Below are 21,600 nucleotides of genomic sequence, written 5' to 3' on the forward strand. Positions count from 1 at the left end.
CTGTGACTTGTGCATGAAAGTCGTTGTCATCATCACTGTTTCACTGTTTCTTTGGGATTGAGAAAAGCTGACAACTTATTTGCCCTGCACACCTTGGAGCAGGAAAGTAATCAGTAATCGTCCTGTGGTGAGGTTGGTCTCTGCCCCCACTGACTAGAAATGCATTTGAATGATGTGCAATACATGTGGCATTATCATTTTAACTTCATTATCCCGTATTTCTTGTATTTGATAAACAAATTAGCTTAATAAACTTATGCTATTTGTAATGCTTTTTAACTGCAAATTAAGATTTTTTTGCTTTAACTGTCCTTTAAGCATGGAGTTGGTAGTTCCTTTTAATATGTATGCATTTATTTTCCTGTATTACCCTTCAAATGTCCCCTTCGCACAGCCAATTGGCAATCCATCAAATAATGAATATCAGATGTGAAGCTAGTTTAGAACAGCCACTACGTGAATGTGTAGCAGGTGTGCTGTATTTGCCCTGAAAGACAAAAAACTGAACACATTAATCAAGCATTGTGTGTCTGCACTATAATGCTCAGTGTGCTCATTAGTGCTGATGTAAGTGAATCGATTTACTTGATCGAACGATCATAAAAATAACCGATCTAAAGAGATAAATTGATTAGTTTTTGGGGGGAGTTCTGGGGCCGGCGCACACGGCTGGGTCGGCATGGCTCTCGAGGGCTGGAGCTCGAGTTTACTGCTCAAGGAGGTTTCTGGGTTCGAAAGTCACAGGGAAGGAAAGTTATCAGATCCCAGCAAATTAACGCGCCACACTTGGGCTGCATTCGTGTACACATTGAATGCCCTGTTGGCTCATTGACATTTTCAGCGTGGCATTTTTGCGATAGGTTTGGACAATGTTGTGATTCTCGTGAATGTGTTTTGCGTTGTTCGCTCTGTGGGTGTCAGCTCTCTGCAATGGGATAAAGCGTACACTATTACAAATCGCATTCCCTTCTTCTTTGGGTCTTCTATCTACATGACTTTACCGAAAGACCCTAAGAATATTAATTCCTGCAGTCACGAAAGCTTTAAGTCAAGACACATACACATCCATTTATTAGGCACTCGTTGATATTGGCAGCATGGTATCTTGAGATATTTAGAAACAATATTTTGATTGCGTTCCCTCTGGTTTCACGAGTTATCTTTTGAATTATGTTCCCGCTCATGATGTCCTTATGTCAATGTTTGCTGTTATTCGCCTGTTTGCCTCGCAATTATTTATTTTTCATGAAAGTATATATTTTTTCCAATAAAAATAGATTAAAACATCGATTCATCAGCAGATATTTTTATATGAAGTCTGAAGAGATTATGTCTGGAAGTAAAAAGAAACTATTTTGATAAAGGTAAGAAAAGAAGACTACAGTGTTGCAGGAATGAGCTCGGATAGGATCCCGTACTTTGCGATGCAAACCCAAGTGGAAGAAATAGGAGCAGTGGAAGACAAAGAGCCAGGATGGAGAGACGCAAGAACAAGAGAGCTAGAGAAGAAAGAGAGAGAGAGAATGAAGCAGTAACACACCCACTTGGGAGAAATAAATGAAAACAATGTATTAGGCCTTATTGTTGATGAGCAGATGCAACGTACATACAGGGCATCTGGACTCTAAAACGCTGAAAACTCGCCGCAGTGCATACCCAAGCCACTGGAGCTATGCACTTTTAAATGTAGATTGGCAACTCATTTCTTTAGAACAGTTTGTATTTAGTTTGTTGTCCTTCACCTGCACCTCCGATTATTAGCACGGTTGGCTACGTACGGTGCAAAAGAAGTGCAACATACACATATACATATGTGACGCGGTGACTACAATGATGACATCGACAATCCCTGCCCACCAGGATCTCAGCTCCTGGGTCTCAGGTGCAGTGCCAGGAAAGCACAAGTTTTCATTCTTGGATGCGTGCATTTGTATTTATGGAAATAATATACACATTTTATGTTTTTTTATTTGATTAATCAAATAAATGATAGTGATACAAATCGATTATTTCAATAGTTGAAATCTGCACCTTTTGTGCTGATGATGTGGTATGCCTCCAAGCCTGTAATCCACAGTCATATAAACAACGATGATGCAGCAGCAGCATAGTCATTTATTATTTATACCATGCCTCCCACGTAGTATACTAGCGTTGCAACTATCGACCATTGATATAATCCATTAATAGATCCACAAATCCTTGCAGGCAGGCTTAGTGGATCAAGGGAAGAGGTTTGCTACATGAGTCACTTACTGCAGACCAAGTAGGTGCTACCTGTGTAAGGCAGTTCAGCACGTGCATTTCTCTCGAGATATCTGCGCGAGAATTGTGTGTTAACTTACTGCTCGTGTGGCTTTTCACCTGATACATGCAGTTTTCGTCCCACACGCAAAATTTATTGAAAAAGGACTTGGTAGAAATACACCAATCTTGATTTCAAGCTTTCGTGACTGCAGGAATCCATACTCTTTGGTTCTTTCCGTAAAGTCATGTAGGTAGAAAAGCGGTCGTCCTCAGGCGGGAAAAATAATCCAGCAGTGGCACTGCTGAAGGGTTCAGGACGACCGCTTGTGTTGCGATCGAAACGTCGTGAAATTGTATTTTTCTACCTACGTGACTTTACCAAAAGAACCAAAGAGTATAGGAACACACCAGAGAAGTACTGTACTTGGCTACTCAAGCAGCCTTAGATACTCAAAAACGATTTCTTGGATAAATGAATAATAATATTTTTATTACAGGAGATCGAGTATTCATTGGACAACAGGTAGCCGATGTAGCAGAAGGAAGCAATAGCAAGTTGCGTGATGGCATCAATTCCTTTGGCTGTAATTTTCCTTGATCCTTGTATATAATTAATAATAGCTCAAGACAATGTGACCTTGTACCTTTTTTTGGCCACATTCACTCACAATATATATAAATATTTTTTCAGTCCTGTGTCAGTCCACTGCTAGATGAAGGCCTTCCCACACCGTATCAATCATGGGGGTTGTATGACCATACTTCACCACCATGGTCAGTGTGGGTTGGTGCAAGAGGGTAATCGAACCAGTTAAGATGTGACGTATTACCACATATATATAACAAAGCAAAGGTGGTCTCAGAAGCAGAACATCATCAAGCTCTCGTATTATTCCACTATCTCTTATATGTCGTTTGGCAAAGAACGGTTTTAATTCATAACTGTATAATGAGTTTGTAAAGTATTTATGGAGGAGGTAACCACGCTTGCCTTGTGTAGTCCTAACACACAGAGTTAGGCACAGTCCATTGTCTTCAAGGAAAGGAGAAGCCAGGAAGGTTGGATCTTCAATAATTGGCTTGTTATGGACATCGCAGGCTGACCACTTATCTTTCCATAAGCTAGTGATGTTTTTTTCCCGGCAGACATAAGTATTGATGCATGTACCCAGAAGGATTTCTTGCACTCTCGGTGTCGGTGTATGGGTCAGAGAAAGCTGCTAAAGACCGTCCGGCACGGCTTTGGCTTTTTGCGGCCGTGTGCTCCACAGGGAGCGAAGAGGGGTAAGTAAGGAGGTGTATGGGTCGTGACGATTTGATTTCTCCATTTATGAGTAATTAATATCCACAGTGAACAATTCATATATTTAGGAATGTAGCTACACGGTTTTTGTTGTGCAGCATTCAGAGTGGCACAGTTTGTGCTTCAGCAGCAGCATGAGTGCAACCCACTCGTCAGGGCCAAACCCTTGGCCCAGTGCTTCGTGCCCCTACGTCCTACGAGGTCACGCGGAGGAGGAAACACCGTAGCCCTGGCTGGTTTCAGATCAATGAGTCGTGTTCTGGTGCCTTCTGTTATCTGTAGAGATACTGCACATGTTGTCCCCGCCAGTGCAGTGGCTTTCTCCCAAGTACCCCGTGTCCCTCCCAAAAGCCACTGAGGGGCTATGATCATGAAGTCTTTGGAAGCAGCTGCTGGATTTCTCTACCTCGTCTGATTTGAAATTGATACGATTAGTCTCCTCAGAATCCCCGCTCACAGATGGAAAAATACAAATGCTTTTTAGTGTTAGCCATTTTCTGAATAAAGTGCAGAGCTGGATTATGTGATTGCTTAAGTAATTGATTACTTTTTACGATTATTGGTTTGACTGATCGAAAAACAATACATTTGTTGGGGGGAAAAAAGTATGACTTTTGTTTCCACTTGTGTGGCTGGACAGAAAGTAATTGGTGGGACTTTACCACGTCATCGACATCAGCTTGCAGGCGGTTTCCTGCCTTCAGAAGGCAGGATCTGGGGGCCACCAACATTTTTAAATTAAAGTGATACTTTGGGGTATGGATATTTACCAGCTTCTACCTTACGATGATGTGAAGCGGAGATAAACATACGACCTGTTTTCAGGGAGTTTAATATAGGTGGATTTTCTTTTATAATTAACGAAACAGTTTAACTATATATATCATCGTGCAGCCCGGTGGGACTGTGGTTCAAGGACTCTACTGCTCTCCTATGCCTTGTACAGTAGTACTGTTTTACTCCATGTGCTGAGAGCTGCTTTAAGAACTATTCAGCTCAATTAACTTGACAGAGCAGAGCAATAGGCTATTGTGTGAATTCATTCAATAACCAAGACAGAAATGTTATACTTAATTAAAAGTCCAATTAAATTTAATTAATTAAGAGTCAAGGAATTCTTCAGCTTCTAAAGAAACTCCCAGCACATGCAGCGAAATGTCGCACATGGTGCCTAAAAGCGCACCGTACAACCTTACAAAAGAAAAACAACCTCAAACACCTAAGCACGTGTGGGTTCCAGGCTTAGCTGGCAGTCGATTCAGCCCAGTATCCATCCGGTGTTGACAACATAGACACCACTCTGTGGGATATCAGCAATGCTCTTTATAAACAGAGACAATTTAAATGTACAATGTCCTATCATTCTAGATTTGAAGCTTTCGTGACTACAAGGAATCATATTCTTAGGTTTTTTTCGGTAAAGTCACGTAGGTAAAACATCAAAATTAATGAAAATAAAATAAAATAAATCAAAAATCACGACGTTTCGGAGGCAACACAAGTCTCCGTCATCAGGTGGGACCGTCACAGCCGAATTAGCTGCATCAAGTGAGGCAATGATTCAAGATGTAATCCCTTATAAGCAAGTTGAAAGGGGGAGGAGAGGGGGGGGGGAGCTCATCAGAATGTGGTAGCCAATGAATGGAACGTATCGGGAGGGAGGGGGGCGGGGCTCAAAGACAGCACGGAGTGCTAAGTACAATGCATCGGGAGGGGGGGGGCGGGGCCAAAAAAATGGACGACGGCTTGAACGCGGTTGCTGCTGCACACGCCAACACAATGGACAGAGAGGGGGAGGGGAGGTCTGATACACATGATAGACAAAAGAACGAAAATGCCCATGTTTATACCAATGCTGGCTGAACAATGAAGAGAGTACTGTTAAAAAATAACTGGGGATGTTAACACTCGGTAAAGTAAAGTAAAATAGTGCCTGTCAGATAAGATGGTCCAAAAAAGTGTAATTAAGTCTTTTTTGCGTGGTTGATAACATCTTTCCAATGATTACTAAGTTTGTACCCATCATCACGGTTGAAATTATGTCTGTGTTTATATATTTGTATGGCTTCGTGTACAAGGGAGGTTTGCAGAGAACCTTGGTCTCGGAAAAGACAATTTCATGAGAGCCCACCGAGTTGTAGCAATGATCAGCAACGGCAGAAGAATCAGTTCTGCCGTGTTTCAGATCTGACTTGTGCTCGCGGACACGATCAGAAACATGACGTTTCGTTTCTCCAATGTAGCAATCACCACAAATGCAACTCAATTTGTAGACTCCAGGATACTGTAAGTCAGGAACGACATCCTTCACAGATGGAATCAGATCACGGATTTTATGCACTGTACTGAATCGGACTTGGATCTTATGTTTGTTTAGAATTTTGGAGATCTTTTTGGTCACGCCTGCTATGTATGGTAACGTGATGGTTTTGGTCGGAGTTTCATGTGGCTGTTTCTGTGTGGTGGGAGAGACAGCTTGGCGGATAGTACGGTCAGAGTATCCGTTCATCCTGAGGGCCCGATGTACATGTCTTAATTCACCGGTCAGGTGGTGTTTGTCAGAAATGCCATGGGCTCTGTGGTATAGCGTTTTGATGAGAGAATTTTTTTGAGATGGGTGGTGGTGGGAATCCGGTTTCAAGTAGGAATCTGTGTGGGTGGCTTTCCTGTAGACAGAATGTCCCAAGGATCCGTCAGGCCTCCTCTCAAACAGAATATCCAAGAATGGTAGTTTACCGTCTTTTTCCACTTCCATGGTGAATCTGATGGATGGGTGTCTAGAATTGATGTGGTACAAGAAGTGGTTCAATGCTGGGAGGCCATGTGGCCAGATGACGAAAGTGTCATCCACATACCTCTTCCACAGGGAAGGACGCAGGGTGGATGTCTGGATGGCGTCTGATTCAAACTTTTCCATGAACATGTTGGCTATAACTGGTGACAAAGGGGAGCCCATAGGGGTACCCTCATTCTGTTTGTAGAAGGTGCCATTCCAGGTAAAATAGGTGTTGGTGAGGCAATGCCTAACCAGCGCAGGTGCATCAGAATTCAATCCATGTTGGACTAAGTCCTCAATTATTGTTAGGGTGTCCGGTACTGGGACTTTGGTAAACAAAGATACTACATCAAAGCTGACGAGGATGTCATCAGGAGATAGTACCATGTCCTTAACCATAGAGACTAATTGGGTTGAGTTGAGTACTGCCGAAGAGGTCTTGCCTGTGAAGGGGAGCAAGAGTATCTGATAGAAAACGGGCTAGTTTGTACGTAGGAGAGTTTATCGTCGACACAATGGGTCGTAGCGGGGTGCCTTCCTTATGGATTTTGGGAAGACCATAGAGTCTGGGAGGTCTTGTCGCCGATGGTTTTAGAGAGGGACGTTTGCAGACAACGAGACAAGAAGTCACAGCTTCTCGAGACGCTGGCCTTCCTCAAGAGATGCCGAGATAACAAGGTAATACCCATCGCTTTCACACTCACATCCGCTGCTGTGTGCTCACCGAACTCCAAACAGATCTTATTTAAAGCTAGCCTATCACTAATCTCGGAGAGAATAAGGTTACTCCGATCTGAACTCGATAATTTAGACAAGACTCTCTTACAAACACATTTAATATTAACACAAAAAATGTCACCTTCTGATTGGAACCACGTTGATAACATGACTTCTGCTTCTGCTGACTCAATGTCAGCCAAATGCAAAGCTAACCTGATTTCTAAATTCAACCTCCTATCTAAGAAGAAACCAGAGCCACACATCGCAAAGCTGGATGTTAAGAAGACCGTGATTAATCAGAGTAACATCCCAATTTCTGACACTCTAAAAACGGTACTGGCCAAAGGACTAAATTTCGCCGGCACCCCTAAATATATACCAGTAGAGGATATGATTTCTCAGATTGATGTAGCCCTCAGAGGCATAGGACACATCCATGCGGATGTAGCAAGAGCTGAAATAGCTACTATTCTTAAGAATGCTAAGAAACCCACTAGTAACATCAGCAAAAACGAACGCTTTGAACTCGCGGACCTAAAAAAGAGAGATGATATAGTCATCCTCTCGGCAGACAAGGGCAATGCCACGGTCATCATGGATAAAGATTCATACAACAACAAAATCCTGGACCTTTTTAATGATGGGAGTTACTCCAAAATTAAAAACGATCCCACTAAAAGCCTAATGACGAAAACCAACAGTTATCATCACGAGATCGACTTCCCTAATCGAACCAAGCAAACGTCCCTCTCTAAAACCATCGGCGGCAAGACCTCCCAGACTCTATGGTCTTCCCAAAATCCATAAGGAAGGCACCCCGCTACGACCCATTGTGTCGACGATAAACTCTCCTACGTACAAACTAGCCCGTTTTCTATCAGATACTCTGCTCCCCTTCACAGGCAAGACCTCTTCGGCAGTACTCAACTCAACCCAATTAGTCTCTATGGTTAAGGACATGGTACTATCTCCTGATGACATCCTCGTCAGCTTTGATGTAGTATCTTTGTTTACCAAAGTCCCAGTACCGGACACCCTAACAATAATTGAGGACTTAGTCCAACATGGATTGAATTCTGATGCACCTGCGCTGGTTAGGCATTGCCTCACCAACACCTATTTTACCTGGAATGGCACCTTCTACAAACAGAATGAGGGTACCCCTATGGGCTCCCCTTTGTCACCAGTTATAGCCAACATGTTCATGGAAAAGTTTGAATCAGACGCCATCCAGACATCCACCCTGCGTCCTTCCCTGTGGAAGAGGTATGTGGATGACACTTTCGTCATCTGGCCACATGGCCTCCCAGCATTGAACCACTTCTTGGACCACATCAATTCTAGACACCCATCCATCAGATTCACCATGGAAGTGGAAAAAGACGGTAAACTACCATTCTTGGATATTCTGTTTGAGAGGAGGCCTGACGGATCCTTGGGACATTCTGTCTACAGGAAAGCCACCCACACAGATTCCTACTTGAAACCGGATTCCGACCACCACCCATCTCAAAAGAATTCTCTCATCAAAACGCTATACCACAGAGCCCATGGCATTTCTGACAAACACCACCTGACCGGTGAATTAAGACATGTACATCGGGCCCTCAGGATGAACGGATACTCTGACCGTACTATCCGCCAAGCTGTCTCTCCCACCACACAGAAACAGCCACATGAAACTCCGACCAAAACCATCACGTTACCATACATAGCAGGCGTGACCAAAAAGATCTCCAAAATTCTAAACAAACATAAGATCCAAGTCCGATTCAGTACAGTGCATAAAATCCGTGATCTGATTCCATCTGTGAAGGATGTCGTTCCTCATAATCAACGATTTTTGGGTTTAGATCGCGTTATTTATAAATGTGTCGTAACCCTCCACCACTCGACACGGCCAATCAGTAAAAAAAGTGTGTTGAAGCGTGTAACCACAACATTTACAATTTACTCAAATTGTAAATGTTGTGGTTCCACGCTTCAACACACCGGTGGGCTAAAGCAGTGAACTATTTGTCTTTTGTCAACGTGACACTTTTTTTACTGATTGGCCGTGTGGGGTGGTGGAGGGTTACGACACATTTATAAACAACGCGATCTAAACCCAAAAATCTTGATTATGAACAATATTGGTCGCGAAAGCCTACGTGTTAAACTGATGTCGTTCCTGACTTACAGTATCCTGGAGTCTACAAATTGAGTTGCATTTGTGGTGATTGCTACATTGGAGAAACGAAACGTCATGTTTCTGATCGTGTCCGCGAGCACAAGTCAGATCTGAAACACGGCAGAACTGATTCTTCTGCCGTTGCCGATCATTGCTACAACTCGGTGGGCTCTCATGAAATTGTCTTTTCCGAGACCAAGGTTCTCTGCAAACCTCCCTTGTACACGAAGCCATACAAATATACAAACACAGACATAATTTCAACCGTGATGATGGGTACAAACTTAGTAATCATTGGAAAGATGTTATCAACCACGCAAAAAAGACTTAATTACACTTTTTTGGACCATCTTATCTGACAGGCACTATTTTACTTTACTTTACCGAGTGTTAACATCCCCAGTTATTTTTTAACAGTACTCTCTTCATTGTTCAGCCAGCATTGGTATAAACATGGGCATTTTCGTTCTTTTGTCTATCATGTGTATCAGACCTCCCCTCCCCCTCTCTGTCCATTGTGTTGGCGTGTGCCAGTGCCGGCCCGAGCCTCTTGGGGGCCCTAAGCAGAATTTGATTTGGGGGCCCCCCTCCCACCACGCAGACTCATCTGTGCTAGAAGATTATTGACACAAATGTCACACTATAATGTTATAGCGAATATTATAAACGAATACAGTGAGGTTATGTATTAATAAAAAATAAAAACAACACTTAAAATACTTCACTCTTTTATTAAAACTTCTGAATACAAACGGTCACAAAAAACATATTAAATAAATTATTTGCAAATGTGCATTAAATGTGCAATCTTTTAAATAAAACCAAAATAGACAAACATTAATCTAATCAAAAATAGAATGTTACAAAAAAAAGATACTTAAATAATGAAAGCAAACATAAGAACAGCAAGGGTTCAACAATGTCAACTGTACAACAATGACCTCAAAATCGTTCCTTCCTAGCTTTTCTGGAGGCAAAGTCACTAATGACATCATTGTATGGTATTGCTTGGCCAACTTTGTTATTAATACTAATGACTGCAAGTCCACTTAGTCTTTCCTGGGCCATTGATGATCTCAAATATGTTTTTATCAATTTGAGCTTGGAAAAGCTCCTCTCTGCTGAGGCAACTGACACAGGCAGAGTGCAGGCTATCCTGAGAGCTAAAAAAAAAACGATTCGGGGGCCCCCTGGTGGCCAGGGGGCCCCAAGCAGCCGCTTAGTTCGCTTATGCCTCGGGCCGGCCCTGGCGTGTGCAGCAGCAACCGCGTCCAAGCCGCCGTCCATTTTTTTGGCCCCGCCCCCCCCCTCCCGATGCATTGTACTTAGCACTCCGTGCTGTCTTTGAGCCCCGCCCCCCTCCCTCCCGATACGTTCCATTCATTGGCTACCACATTCTGATGAGCCCTCCCCCCCTCTCCTCCCCCCTTCAACTTGCTTATAAGGGATTACATCTTGAATCATTGCCTCACTTGATGCAGCTAATTCGGCTGTGACGGTCTCACCTGATGACGGAGACTTGTGTTGCCTCCGAAACGTCGTGATTTTTGTTTTATTTTATTTTCATTAATTTTGATGTTTTACCTACGTGACTTTACCGAAAAAACCTAAGAATATAAAATGTCCTATCACTGACCCAGAGCTGTAAGCTGAGAACATTGCCCCATTGTTCATTTGAGCAGAGGGGGAACTTTGACTTGTAATTACATTGGACATATATATATTACATTGGTTATTGTATGCATTAACACCACAACCTTGTGCTCAGGTTTATCAAGTTAAAGAAGTCCTATCCTGTGAAGTAAAGAAAGAACATCAATAGACCATAAATGCCCTATGGCGTATTTTCTGCTCAAATTTTCTCCGAATTTTGATGAACAGAGAGCTGAGCTCTATGAGCCAAGTTTGTTAACAAGAGTTCAGTTGAGAACTAGGTTTTGAGGGCCTGTAATCATGCAACGTGGCGAAGAATAATGTTTTCATGGCTCTGGGTGGACAGTGCACACGTGCAAACATATCTTTGTAAAGCTTTATGGTCAGCAGCCAGCTTAGGAGCACTGACCACATTCATCATCACTGCTGAGAACGCCGTTAGAACTGCCCAGCGCAGCAGAACATGTGTCAGAGCGACAGTGGAGGGGTGCACAACTAACATCGGAAAGTGGCAGGATGGGAACATCACAGCCAGTTATGACTTAAACTGGTTGATAACGTCCTTCCATTGATTGCTCAGTTTGTACTCATCTTCTCGATTGAAGTTGTGTCTGTATATGTGGATGGCTTCATGAACGAATCTTTGTTGATGACCAGTGGGTTTGCAAAGTACCTTCGTTTTAGAGAAATCAATTTCGTGTGAGTCCACCGCATTACAACAATGATCAGTCACAGCCGAGGTATTGGTCCTACCGTGTTTCAGATCTGTCTTATGTTCACGAACTCGGTCCGAGACATGTCGCTTAGTTTCCCCAATGTAACTACTGCTGCAGACACAGCTTAGTTTGTAGACGCAGGGGTATTGCATGTCAGGGATCACATCCTTCACAGATGGGATCAGAGCACGAATTTTATGTCCTGTGTTAAATCGAACCTTGATCTTATGTTTGCTCATGATTTTGGAAGTATTTTGGTGACCCCTGCTATATTCATATTCTTAGGTTTTTTCGGTAAAGTCACGTAGGTAAAACATTAAAATTAATGAAAGTAAAATAAAACAAAATAAAAATAAAAATCACGACGTTTCGGAGGCAACACAAGTCTCCGTCATCAGGTGGGACCGTCACAGCCGAATTAGCTGCATCAAGTGAAGCAATGATTCAAGATGTAATCCCTTATAAGCAAGTTGAAGGGAGGTGGAGAGGGGGGGTTTGGAGAGCTTATCAGACTGTGGTTGCCAATGAATGGAAACGTATTGGGAGGGAGGAGGAGCGGTGATCAAAGACTGCACGTAGTGCTCAACACAATGAATGGACACGTGTCGGGAGGGAGGAGGAGCGGTGATCAAAGACTGCACGTAGTGCTCAACACAATGAATGGACACGTGTCGGGAGGGAGGAGGAGCGGTGATCAAAGACTGCACGTAGTGTTCAACACAATGAATGGAGACGTGTCGGGACGGAGGGTGAGCGGTGATCAAAGACTGCACGTAGTGCTCAACACAATGAATGGAGACGTGTCGGGACAGAGGGTGAGCGGTGATCAAAGACATCACGTAGTGCTCAACACAATGAATGGAAACGTGTCGGGACGGAGGGTGAGCGGTGATCAAAGACTGCACGTAGTGCTAAACACAATGAATGGAGACGTGTCGGGACGGAGGGTGAGCGGTGATCAAAGAACAATGAAGAGATTACTGTTAAACACTGGGGATGTTAACATTCGGTGAAGTAAATTAAAATAGTGCCTGTCAGATAAGATGGTCCAAAAAGTGTAATTAAGTCTTTTTTGCGTGGTTAATAACATCTTTCCAGTGATTACTAAGTTTGTACCCATCATCACGGTTGAAATTGTGTCTGTGTTTGTATATTTGTATGGCTTCGTGTAAAATGTATGGTAAGGTGATGGGTTTGATTGGGTCCTCAGATGGTTCTTTCCCAACGGTTGGGATGATAGCTTTACGGATTGTGTCGTCTGAATATCCATTCATCTTGAGAGCTTGGTGTACGTTTTGCAGTTCACTGGCTAGGTGATGACGGTCGGAAATACATCGAGCTCTATGGTGTAGAGTTTTGATGAGGGAATTTTTCTGGGCAGGATGGTGGTGGGAGTCAGATTTTAGATATGCATCCGTATGGGTGGCTTTCCTTTAGACAGTGTCCCATTGAGCCATCTGGTCTCCTTTTGTGGAGGCCGCTCTCCGATCTCACATTAACATGCTAATTTCTCACAGTAACATTACTAGCCCCGCCCACTTCGTTTATGACCAGTGGGCTACACCCATTTTAAACCTTTAAAACAGTCTGCCTCAACAGCTGTCCACCCTATTTTTTCTTACTGATGACGATCGCTTGTGTTGCGATCGAAACGTCATCGTCTTTTTGGTTATTTTATTTTTATTTTCTTTGAACCTATCTACGTGACTTTACCGAAAGATATGCATTTCTGCAGTCACAAAAGCTTTAAGTCAAGATTCATCCGGTATTGGTTTAGGCCTGCCTTATTATTCATTTGAGCAGAATATTTTGTGTATGTTGCTGTAAGCGGCGGAGTATTACAATCGTTAGTAAGTCTGAACACTTGTTATCACATACTCCTATGAGCTCAGTCCATCACGAATGTGCAATGAGTTTCATTATTACCCACAGTATACAGGGTCATTGATAATTGATATCTGAATTTCGTCTGAATTTCCATTAGTTTAACTCGGCCTAAATTGAGTACCTGATGTGATATATTGACATCGGCAAATGGGACACTACAGCAAATGGGTGTTGGGTGTGTGCGCCGCTGGTCACACCACTCGCAACTTGTGATGGGCTAGACTCAACAGCTCTGCTTCAGGCCCTGCTAATGCTACATCACCGGTGTCTGACAACACCGGTGATGGCCTGAAACTGAGGTAGTTTTAGACGCTTAAGGAGTTATCTGTATACATACTCCCATACTTGTGCGACAGACCATGAGTTCCTGAATTGCACAAAATTTGGCACAATCTCCTGCACCATCTGTAGGAAGCCTTTATTTGCAGAATTTTTTTCATCAACTAGCCACATGCCTGCTGATTTTGTTGTGTGTTTTTGCAAAGTCTGCCACTGTGCTTGTTGTTGGGGTTGTTTTGGTGCTGTGCCCCTATTGTGAAGCTGTATTCTTACGTCTCTCTCTCTCTTCCCACCATCCCCTCACCCATGTGTGCTGTGCTGGCAGGGAGGTCATATTAAGCGAAGGTCCGTGCAAGTATCCATAGTGCAACCCCCATCGCCATTCTGTTAATTCAGTGTTTTCTATAAGTTGCCCCTCTCTCCCCAGCACGCTGCTCTTTGCATCGATCTTTCACTCGCTATCAGCAACGGCGCCACCAATCTCCACTCCCAAGTGCCGCCGCATTCTCTCGCATGTCCCATAGTTTTCTCAAACGCGTGCTTTTCCCACTCTTTCTCCTAATCGTGGCCACACAGTCTACAACCCCTCGCGAGCTCACCAGAACATTTCCATAGGCGCTCACACCCTCCCGTGCTCTTCAGAAAACTGTCACACGCGCCTCAGCTCCGCCGAGCCGTCCGTGTGCTCCCCGTGCCGCCCTGCTCGCTCGTCCGCCTCCCCTCTCCCCCACCCCGCGCCACCATGGGCTTTGTGGCGTGGCTCAAGACGCAGTTCATCTGCCAGCTGCTGCTGGGCTACGTGTTCCTCATCAGCGGCTTCATCATCAACTTCGTGCAGCTGCTCACGCTCGTGCTGTGGCCCATAGATCGGCAGCTCTACCGCCGCGTCAACTGCCGCCTCGCCTACAGCCTGTGGAGCCGTGGGTTGCACATCCTGGCGCATTAATGCCGCACGACCAGGAAACAACACAACTACTGGCAGTATCACTACTGCCACAGCTAAGACAACCCCCACCACCTCCACCACTACTGCCACAGCCAACGCTGCCACCACCTCCACTGTCATCGCCACCACCACAGCCACCACCACTGCCACTACTGCCACAGCCACCGCCACCACCACTGACATTGCCACCACTACCTCTACTGTCACTACTGCCACCGCCACCGCCAGCGTCACCACCACTGCCACTACTGCCACCAGAACCACCACTGATGCCACCACTATCACTACCTCGGGGACCACCACAGACGCCACTGCCACCCCAGACAAATACTTACCGGTTTAATGGCTTTATGGGTGCTGAATCAGCACCTCTGATCCCTCTGGGTGGAAAAGATACATCTTGCTTAGTGGATTTTGTGTTTTCAACACAATGAACCGTGATTGGACAAATCGCTAAACTGCCATCGTATCCTGGAAGATCTCATTCATTCACACTAATGCAGGGGGGTTTGCCTTTGTGACGAGTAGAAAGATAGTCCTCTTGTGAATAATTGAAAGTTAATTGTGTATGTTTGCAAAAATCCAATTAGATGCAGGCGTATGAACACATCAAGGCCGAGACAGATAATTAGTCTCTCTATTCTGACAATGTGTTTTATATTTATTACCACAAGCAATACTGTCTAATTTGCATTTGTAAAGGGGCACTCGACAAGCAGGTTATTTGCAACATTGTATATGTAATTTTCTGTAGAGATAACATAGAATAGGTAAAAGATATGAATATAAAATAGTACGGATGAAACAACACATGATACATGCATCTACATATATTGATGACAGCACACTATTAAAGACCCAAGACTGGAGGACGTTTTTATATTTTTGGCAGCTGCCTGATGATGCTGGTTGTAACAGCAAAACGTCCATATCCAAATGTTGTGTGTGTGGATCGCTGTCAAACACACCAATGTGCTGAGGCTGTAATATATTGACATGGTTGTTGTAATGACAACTTCATTAATTTTCTGTGTTGGGTGGATGAAGCTGTACGATACACATTTTACTTGCACGATCTGACCCAAAACTGTATTGTGAATCATACTATAAAGAAATGTGTTTACAATTTAGATTAATTTTACACAACATGCTGATTTTACATTTAGGTCCATGGCACCAATACAACTGTGCAAACCCATTCTCACGGGCCACTGATTCCAGTGTACCTGCGACCTGGATAATGTTTAAAGAGTAATTCAGCCTTTGCACATCGAGCGCGATCGGAACTCACGCTTGAACTGCCATTGCTGCCGGTGCTGCACAGAGCTGGTGATGGTCCTGGAGCACTGGTCTGGCACGGAGTGCACGCTGTTTGCCGAACCGGGCACTGTGGACCAGTTCGGCAAGGAGCACGCCATCGTGGTGCTCAACCACAACTACGAGGTCGACTTCCTGTGCGGATGGACCATGTGCGAGCGCTACGGCGTGCTGGGGGTACGTGGCACCTGAGCCGTGGCAGTTGGGAGAGCAAAGTGTGTAATGCCACGGTGGCAAGATGTTACCTACCTTTCCCAGTATACAGGTCGTGGATTCGATCTCAACCCTGACGCCTGTTGCATATTTGGAGATTGTATGTCTTTCTCCCCATGGTCGCGTGGTTTTTATCCGTGTCCTCCACATTTATAATTGAGTATTTGGATGCTATACATTTCCATGAGATAAGCCACTTTGTTGAACTATCATTTGTGACCAGGTAGCTTCAGAAAAAGAGCTACATAGCTCAGTGGGCCTTATGTGATAAAATACAAATAGTAGTTAATCGTTAATATTGATTATTGCTAGAGCTAGGCTAACCGATTGTTTAAGTAAGTGATTACCCTTCCGATTATAAGTTTGAATACTGGATTAATCCTTTTGGGGGAAAAAGTATAATTTCTCCTGACACTGATTTATTGTAAATTCACGGAACCAAGGGGAGTGACTCGTGAGATGCTTACTTGGACCCGCTGGCTTACTGAATGTCCATATGTGGGGACATGGACATTCAGTGATGTACTCATTAACAGGCAACCATATGAATCAGAATATTTTCTGATATGAACTCAATGACCCGAGATTGATTGTCAACCATGGTTAACATCAGTCGTGAGTAATATTGGGACCCGTTATGACCAATGTGGTGGGGTGTGCTCTCACAAGCCACGTGATGGAAGGGCTTGGGGAGACTTTCATCGAACAGTGGATTGATAAAGAGCTTTACATAATAATCATGAATCCTGTTTCTTGAAGCAGAGTAATTAGCTAAAATACTTTTTTTCTGGTTCCTTGAGATGTACTGCATGATGATGCCCCTGCAAATAGGAATGTGGATATTCCACCACTTGCTCAGGGCTATTGATGCTTTGAATACCTCTCGGAGTTTTATTGAGCAGTCAGACCCCTTTTAATTAGTATTAGCTCGTATAGATGATAAGTGTCTGTAATAATACAGTGGCACTTGCTTTATAACATTTTATGTCGAGATTTAGTGGAAATCATTGCGTTCATTCTTTGTGTAGTAAATGGGTGTCATATTCTGTATTATTTTAGATATTTTGTGACTTCCCCTAATCTCTTTGTCTTTTCTTTAATCTTCTCTGTTCATCCGCTATTATCTCTGAATTGCCGTCTGTCTGGGACGATCTGGATTTTGAAGAATACCCGTAATTGACCAGCACTCCGCGAGAAAGCCCCATCTGCTGAATTGTTCACTTAAAAAAAAACCAATGCCACTACAGTGTCCCCATAGGTTGGTCACTAGGAGCCGAGATTCATAGGAGGCGTGAGTCAGAGAACACAGCATGGTCGTGAAAAGAATCGTCTATTTGTCCTCTTTGTTTTTGCATTCTGTGTTGGCGTTCTTTTTTCTCTTTGTGTTCTCACAGCTTTTCACTTCTCTCGTGCATCTGTCATTCTCACTCTTTATTTGTCAATTCCTTTTGTGTTCTTCCCTCTACGATCTATCTCTGTCCTTTAAACTAACACATGCAATGTTTTTAACATACAGTGCCCAAGACCCCAGCATTACTGTGAGATGGAGTATGACCTGATTTATTGATTGCATCCTCTTGAGATTTCTCTTGAGTGCTCCGTTCTGCTGTGATCAATAGGGAAATCGACTAATTGACAGATCAGTCTTTTGTTCACGCCCAACATGGGCGCTCGGGCTTTTTCATTTTGCTAATCAAATTTAACCAACTAGGTGGCTGAGCAGTAGAGCAAGTGGCTCACAATCAGAAAGTTCCAATCATGGTTGAGGATTGACTTCAACCCATTATCCCTCTGGGGTCGTTAAAATAAGTACCACTTTGTGTGGAAGTCAGAATCAGAATATTTATTTATTTATACTGGAGGAATATAATGAGCTATAATGCAAAATACAAGAAAGGTAAAAAAATCACCCTTACACATAAAACTAAATCATCCCCATTATACCAAGCAAAGCCCACTAAGGTATGAACTTCTCTTTCAGAAGCGACCTGGCCACAAATGATAGCTCAACAAAGTGGCCCACCATTTGGACATTTATAGCAGCAAATAATAATAATCATCTCAATGCATGGTTCTAAATGTAGAGGGAAAATCGTTGGTAGCCCTATGGTTCGACTCACGACTGTCATAGGAACGTGGAATTTCTACGACTGGCTCAGGGCTGTAAACAATAGATGAGGACTACCTCGATGCTAGTACATTCATTGCCTTCCCATCTTATTAAAATGCATATAACCCGAGCCCTTGGTTACAAGAAAATTTCTTACACTGCCTTTGATAATTATTTAACTGTGGAAATGTGAGGAGGTTCATTCGAGCTGGTCTGGTGGATATGGGTTTTCTCCAGATATCTAGATTTTATCTGACTCATCGCCCTGTCTCTCTTTAACTTTAAACTGTATCCATTCAGTTCACACAAACAATATTATGAAAAACGATGGTTAAACTATCACAGCTATTGTATCTCAAGATGGCATTGGGTAACTCTCGAACTATAATGCACATCTCACTGAACATTCTCCTTATGTTGTGGCACCACTACCTCTAAATCAGACCACAGTTGTTGGTCATATTATCATGAAGATTGTCGGAAAGTTGACCTTGCACTGAGCTTTGCATTAACAATGGTCATGACATCCTCCATTGACTCACCCCTGCTGAATATTTCCCTCTCATCTTGCTCTACTGCCCTGCACGTGCTCTCCTCACAAGAAGCAAAAGTTTTTGGTCAAAACCCCTCTAGTCGCCTTCCACTCAATTGAGATTACTCCTCCGCAGTTGCCCCTGTGGTCTAGAATTGTCTCCCTACGGTATTTTACACTACGATTTGACTCGCATTGTTCAATTCCAGGCTCGGGACCATCTTCTCTGCTGCGTATGAATAACTATCTCTCCTTTATGAAATACTTTCATTTGCACTCTACCACAGCGTTGTTTCTACCACAGCATCTTCTAAAATTTTCAGCTGGTCCCCATGATGTTCATGGACAGCATCTTACGTTTCAGATGCATTCAGACGTAAAAAATGTTTTGTGTTGAATGCCCTGGCCCAGGCCTCCAAAGTGCTGGCAAAGCGGGAACTGCTGAAGGTGCCCCTCATCGGTTGGACGTGGTATTTCCTTGAGATCGTGTTTTGCAAGCGGCGCTGGGAGGAGGACCGCCAGGCCGTTCTTCAGGGCCTCCACAGGATCCGAGACTACCCCGAATACGTCTGGGTACGTTCCCAGGACCGAGGCTCCCATGCCCGGCGGCTTGCCTTTGTCTGTAGGCTGGCACCATGTGTTTTACTGTAGGTAAGGGTGCCCTGGTGGTTCACGCATCATGGTGACTTGAATTCCGTTCGTAGTCGGGCTACGTAACAAACATCAGAGGTGTTTGCCGAGTGAATCTGGCCCAGACATGCGATATGTTTACTTCATCTAAAGTGAATGCACGGTTTGGGGTCATCTCACATACATCAGCACTGAGGGTGCAAAGTCAGCCAGGCATGTGCTCTGTTGGCTGTATATCACCAATCTCTTTGTGGTGATCCTGCCTGAATAAGTGTTTGTTCACAGCGCTTGCTTCAGCAGCATTTTAGGCTGAACTGCTTTGGACAAATTACGAGAAGGGGTAGCGGTAACCTAAAAAAGAAAATCAGATAAGGAGAGTGTGATGGGTGTAGGGGAAGGCCAACAACAAGGTAGGAAGGCATTGGTTAAATATAACATGAAATGAATGCAGCAGCAGGAAAAACGGCACAAGATTGGACGATGTGGAGGGTACCCATCCTTGATGCCACAAAGTTCCTCAGGGGATCTAGTAATTTGTCGTTTCCATGGACTGCCTAGTTGAGTTGACTCAAGTGCACTAGAATATAGGCCTGATTTTATATTTTCACTTTGCTAGAATTTACACTGAGAATTCAGTACAGCCCGAGCAGTGAAATCACGTGTGACCATTTGGGATTCTGCCCAAATTTGGCAACCAGCGTGAGTTGTCTATAAACATGGAAATGGGGTGCAATTTGGGTGGGACAGACAATTTTAGTCTGTACTCAAGTTCTGTGATTGATGGAAACGGAATATAAATAACGAGACTGGTGGCATCTGCAACTGTGCCTGCATGCACGCGCATGTGTGTGTGTCCGTCTGTCCGTCGGTCCGTCTGTCCCGGCGGCAGTTCCTGTTGTACTGCGAGGGCACACGCTTCACAGAGAAGAAGCACCGCATCAGCATGGAGGTGGCCAAGGCAAAGGGGCTGCCCGAGCTCAAGCACCACCTCCTGCCACGCACCAAGGGCTTCACGACAACCGTGCACTGCCTGCGTGGCATGGGTGAGAGAGATGGTGCTGGCTTGCGCAGAGCACGCGTCGCGTCATGTGGCCGCGTGACGACACGGAGAGGTGTCTCTACCGCTGTGCGCGCTGATGGACACGGTCCGCGCCCCGCAGAAAAGCAGCGACGGGCGATGACGCGTGCTGCGCTGTTCGACACACGACGAACTGAAATGCAACAGATGTGCGACGCTGTTCGACAGAATGCTTAAATCACACAACTTAGGACAGCACTGAAATGATACTCGCTGCGGCAGTCAATGGATCTTGATACAGAAATACATTGCACGTGCTCCACTACACTACTCAACACAAAGCGATATCGTAACACATTACACATGGCGCACCACTCCACACAGGATTATTTTAATACATGCATAGTATACTACGGCATGCGGAGGTTGTTAGGAATTTCATGGAAGGCTAGGGTAAGCAACTTGGAAGTTTCTGAGAATGTGGCAGGAAAGTGTAGCACAGAGGTCAGAGCATTGAGCCAGCATTGTTGAGATCCTGGGTTTGAGTTCCGAAGTTTAGTGAGTTAATGGTGTCAGTGTGGTTACCAATGATAGCATACAGAGTCAATAATTATTTTTATTGCTTAGTTTGACTTTTTCCACCTCTGAAAATAAAATAAAAACATAGTTTGAGTGGAATGAGAACACTCTGTATGGCACGTTTGTACTGCTCGTGTGAATGAAGAGGCTTTTGAAGGGACTTAAAAAATAATTCCACGTGACATGATATGCTAAGGCCACGGGAGGATACACTACTAGATGCAAAAGTTTAATTGGAAATTAAAATGTTTTATGGCCTGATGCCAATAGGAAAATTGGAATATAGTTGGAACGTTTTTAAAACAAAATAATTGTAAACAAAAATAAAGCAGGAAGATGGTATTTGAATGGATGGGATACATTTAGAATGACATTGAACACGTTGCCAGGACGGTCATTGGAGTAGCAACCAAGGTGAAGACATAAAATCGGATGGTGGGATACAATGTGAGCTGATTTTGTAGGTCAGGCATTAACTTGGCAATGGCTCCAGAATGTAGCAAT

General features: G+C 43.9%; 1 protein-coding gene across 7 annotated transcripts in view; it reads left to right on the forward strand.

Moving 5' to 3' along the window:
- Positions 1-21,600, forward strand: part of AGPAT3 (1-acylglycerol-3-phosphate O-acyltransferase 3) — a 62,976-nt gene that overhangs the window by 19,670 nt on the left and 21,706 nt on the right. For 4 of the 7 annotated variants that reach the window (XM_078616293.1, XM_078616290.1, XM_078616291.1 and 1 more), the window contains exons 3-6: positions 14,077-14,671; positions 16,022-16,191; positions 19,281-19,442; positions 20,389-20,542. In XM_078616293.1, the coding sequence (XP_078472419.1) occupies positions 14,494-14,671; positions 16,022-16,191; positions 19,281-19,442; positions 20,389-20,542 (664 nt within the window). In that variant the 5' untranslated portion in view covers positions 14,077-14,493. The remainder of the gene's footprint in view (positions 1-14,076; positions 14,672-16,021; positions 16,192-19,280; positions 19,443-20,388; positions 20,543-21,600) is intronic. The other 3 variants (XM_078616292.1, XM_078616295.1, XM_078616296.1) reach the window with 3 other exon arrangements.

The sequence above is a fragment of the Lampetra planeri genome, chromosome 50, assembly GCF_965212315.1.
Source record: "Lampetra planeri chromosome 50, kcLamPlan1.2.h2, whole genome shotgun sequence".
Classification (NCBI taxonomy): domain Eukaryota; kingdom Metazoa; phylum Chordata; class Hyperoartia; order Petromyzontiformes; family Petromyzontidae; genus Lampetra; species Lampetra planeri.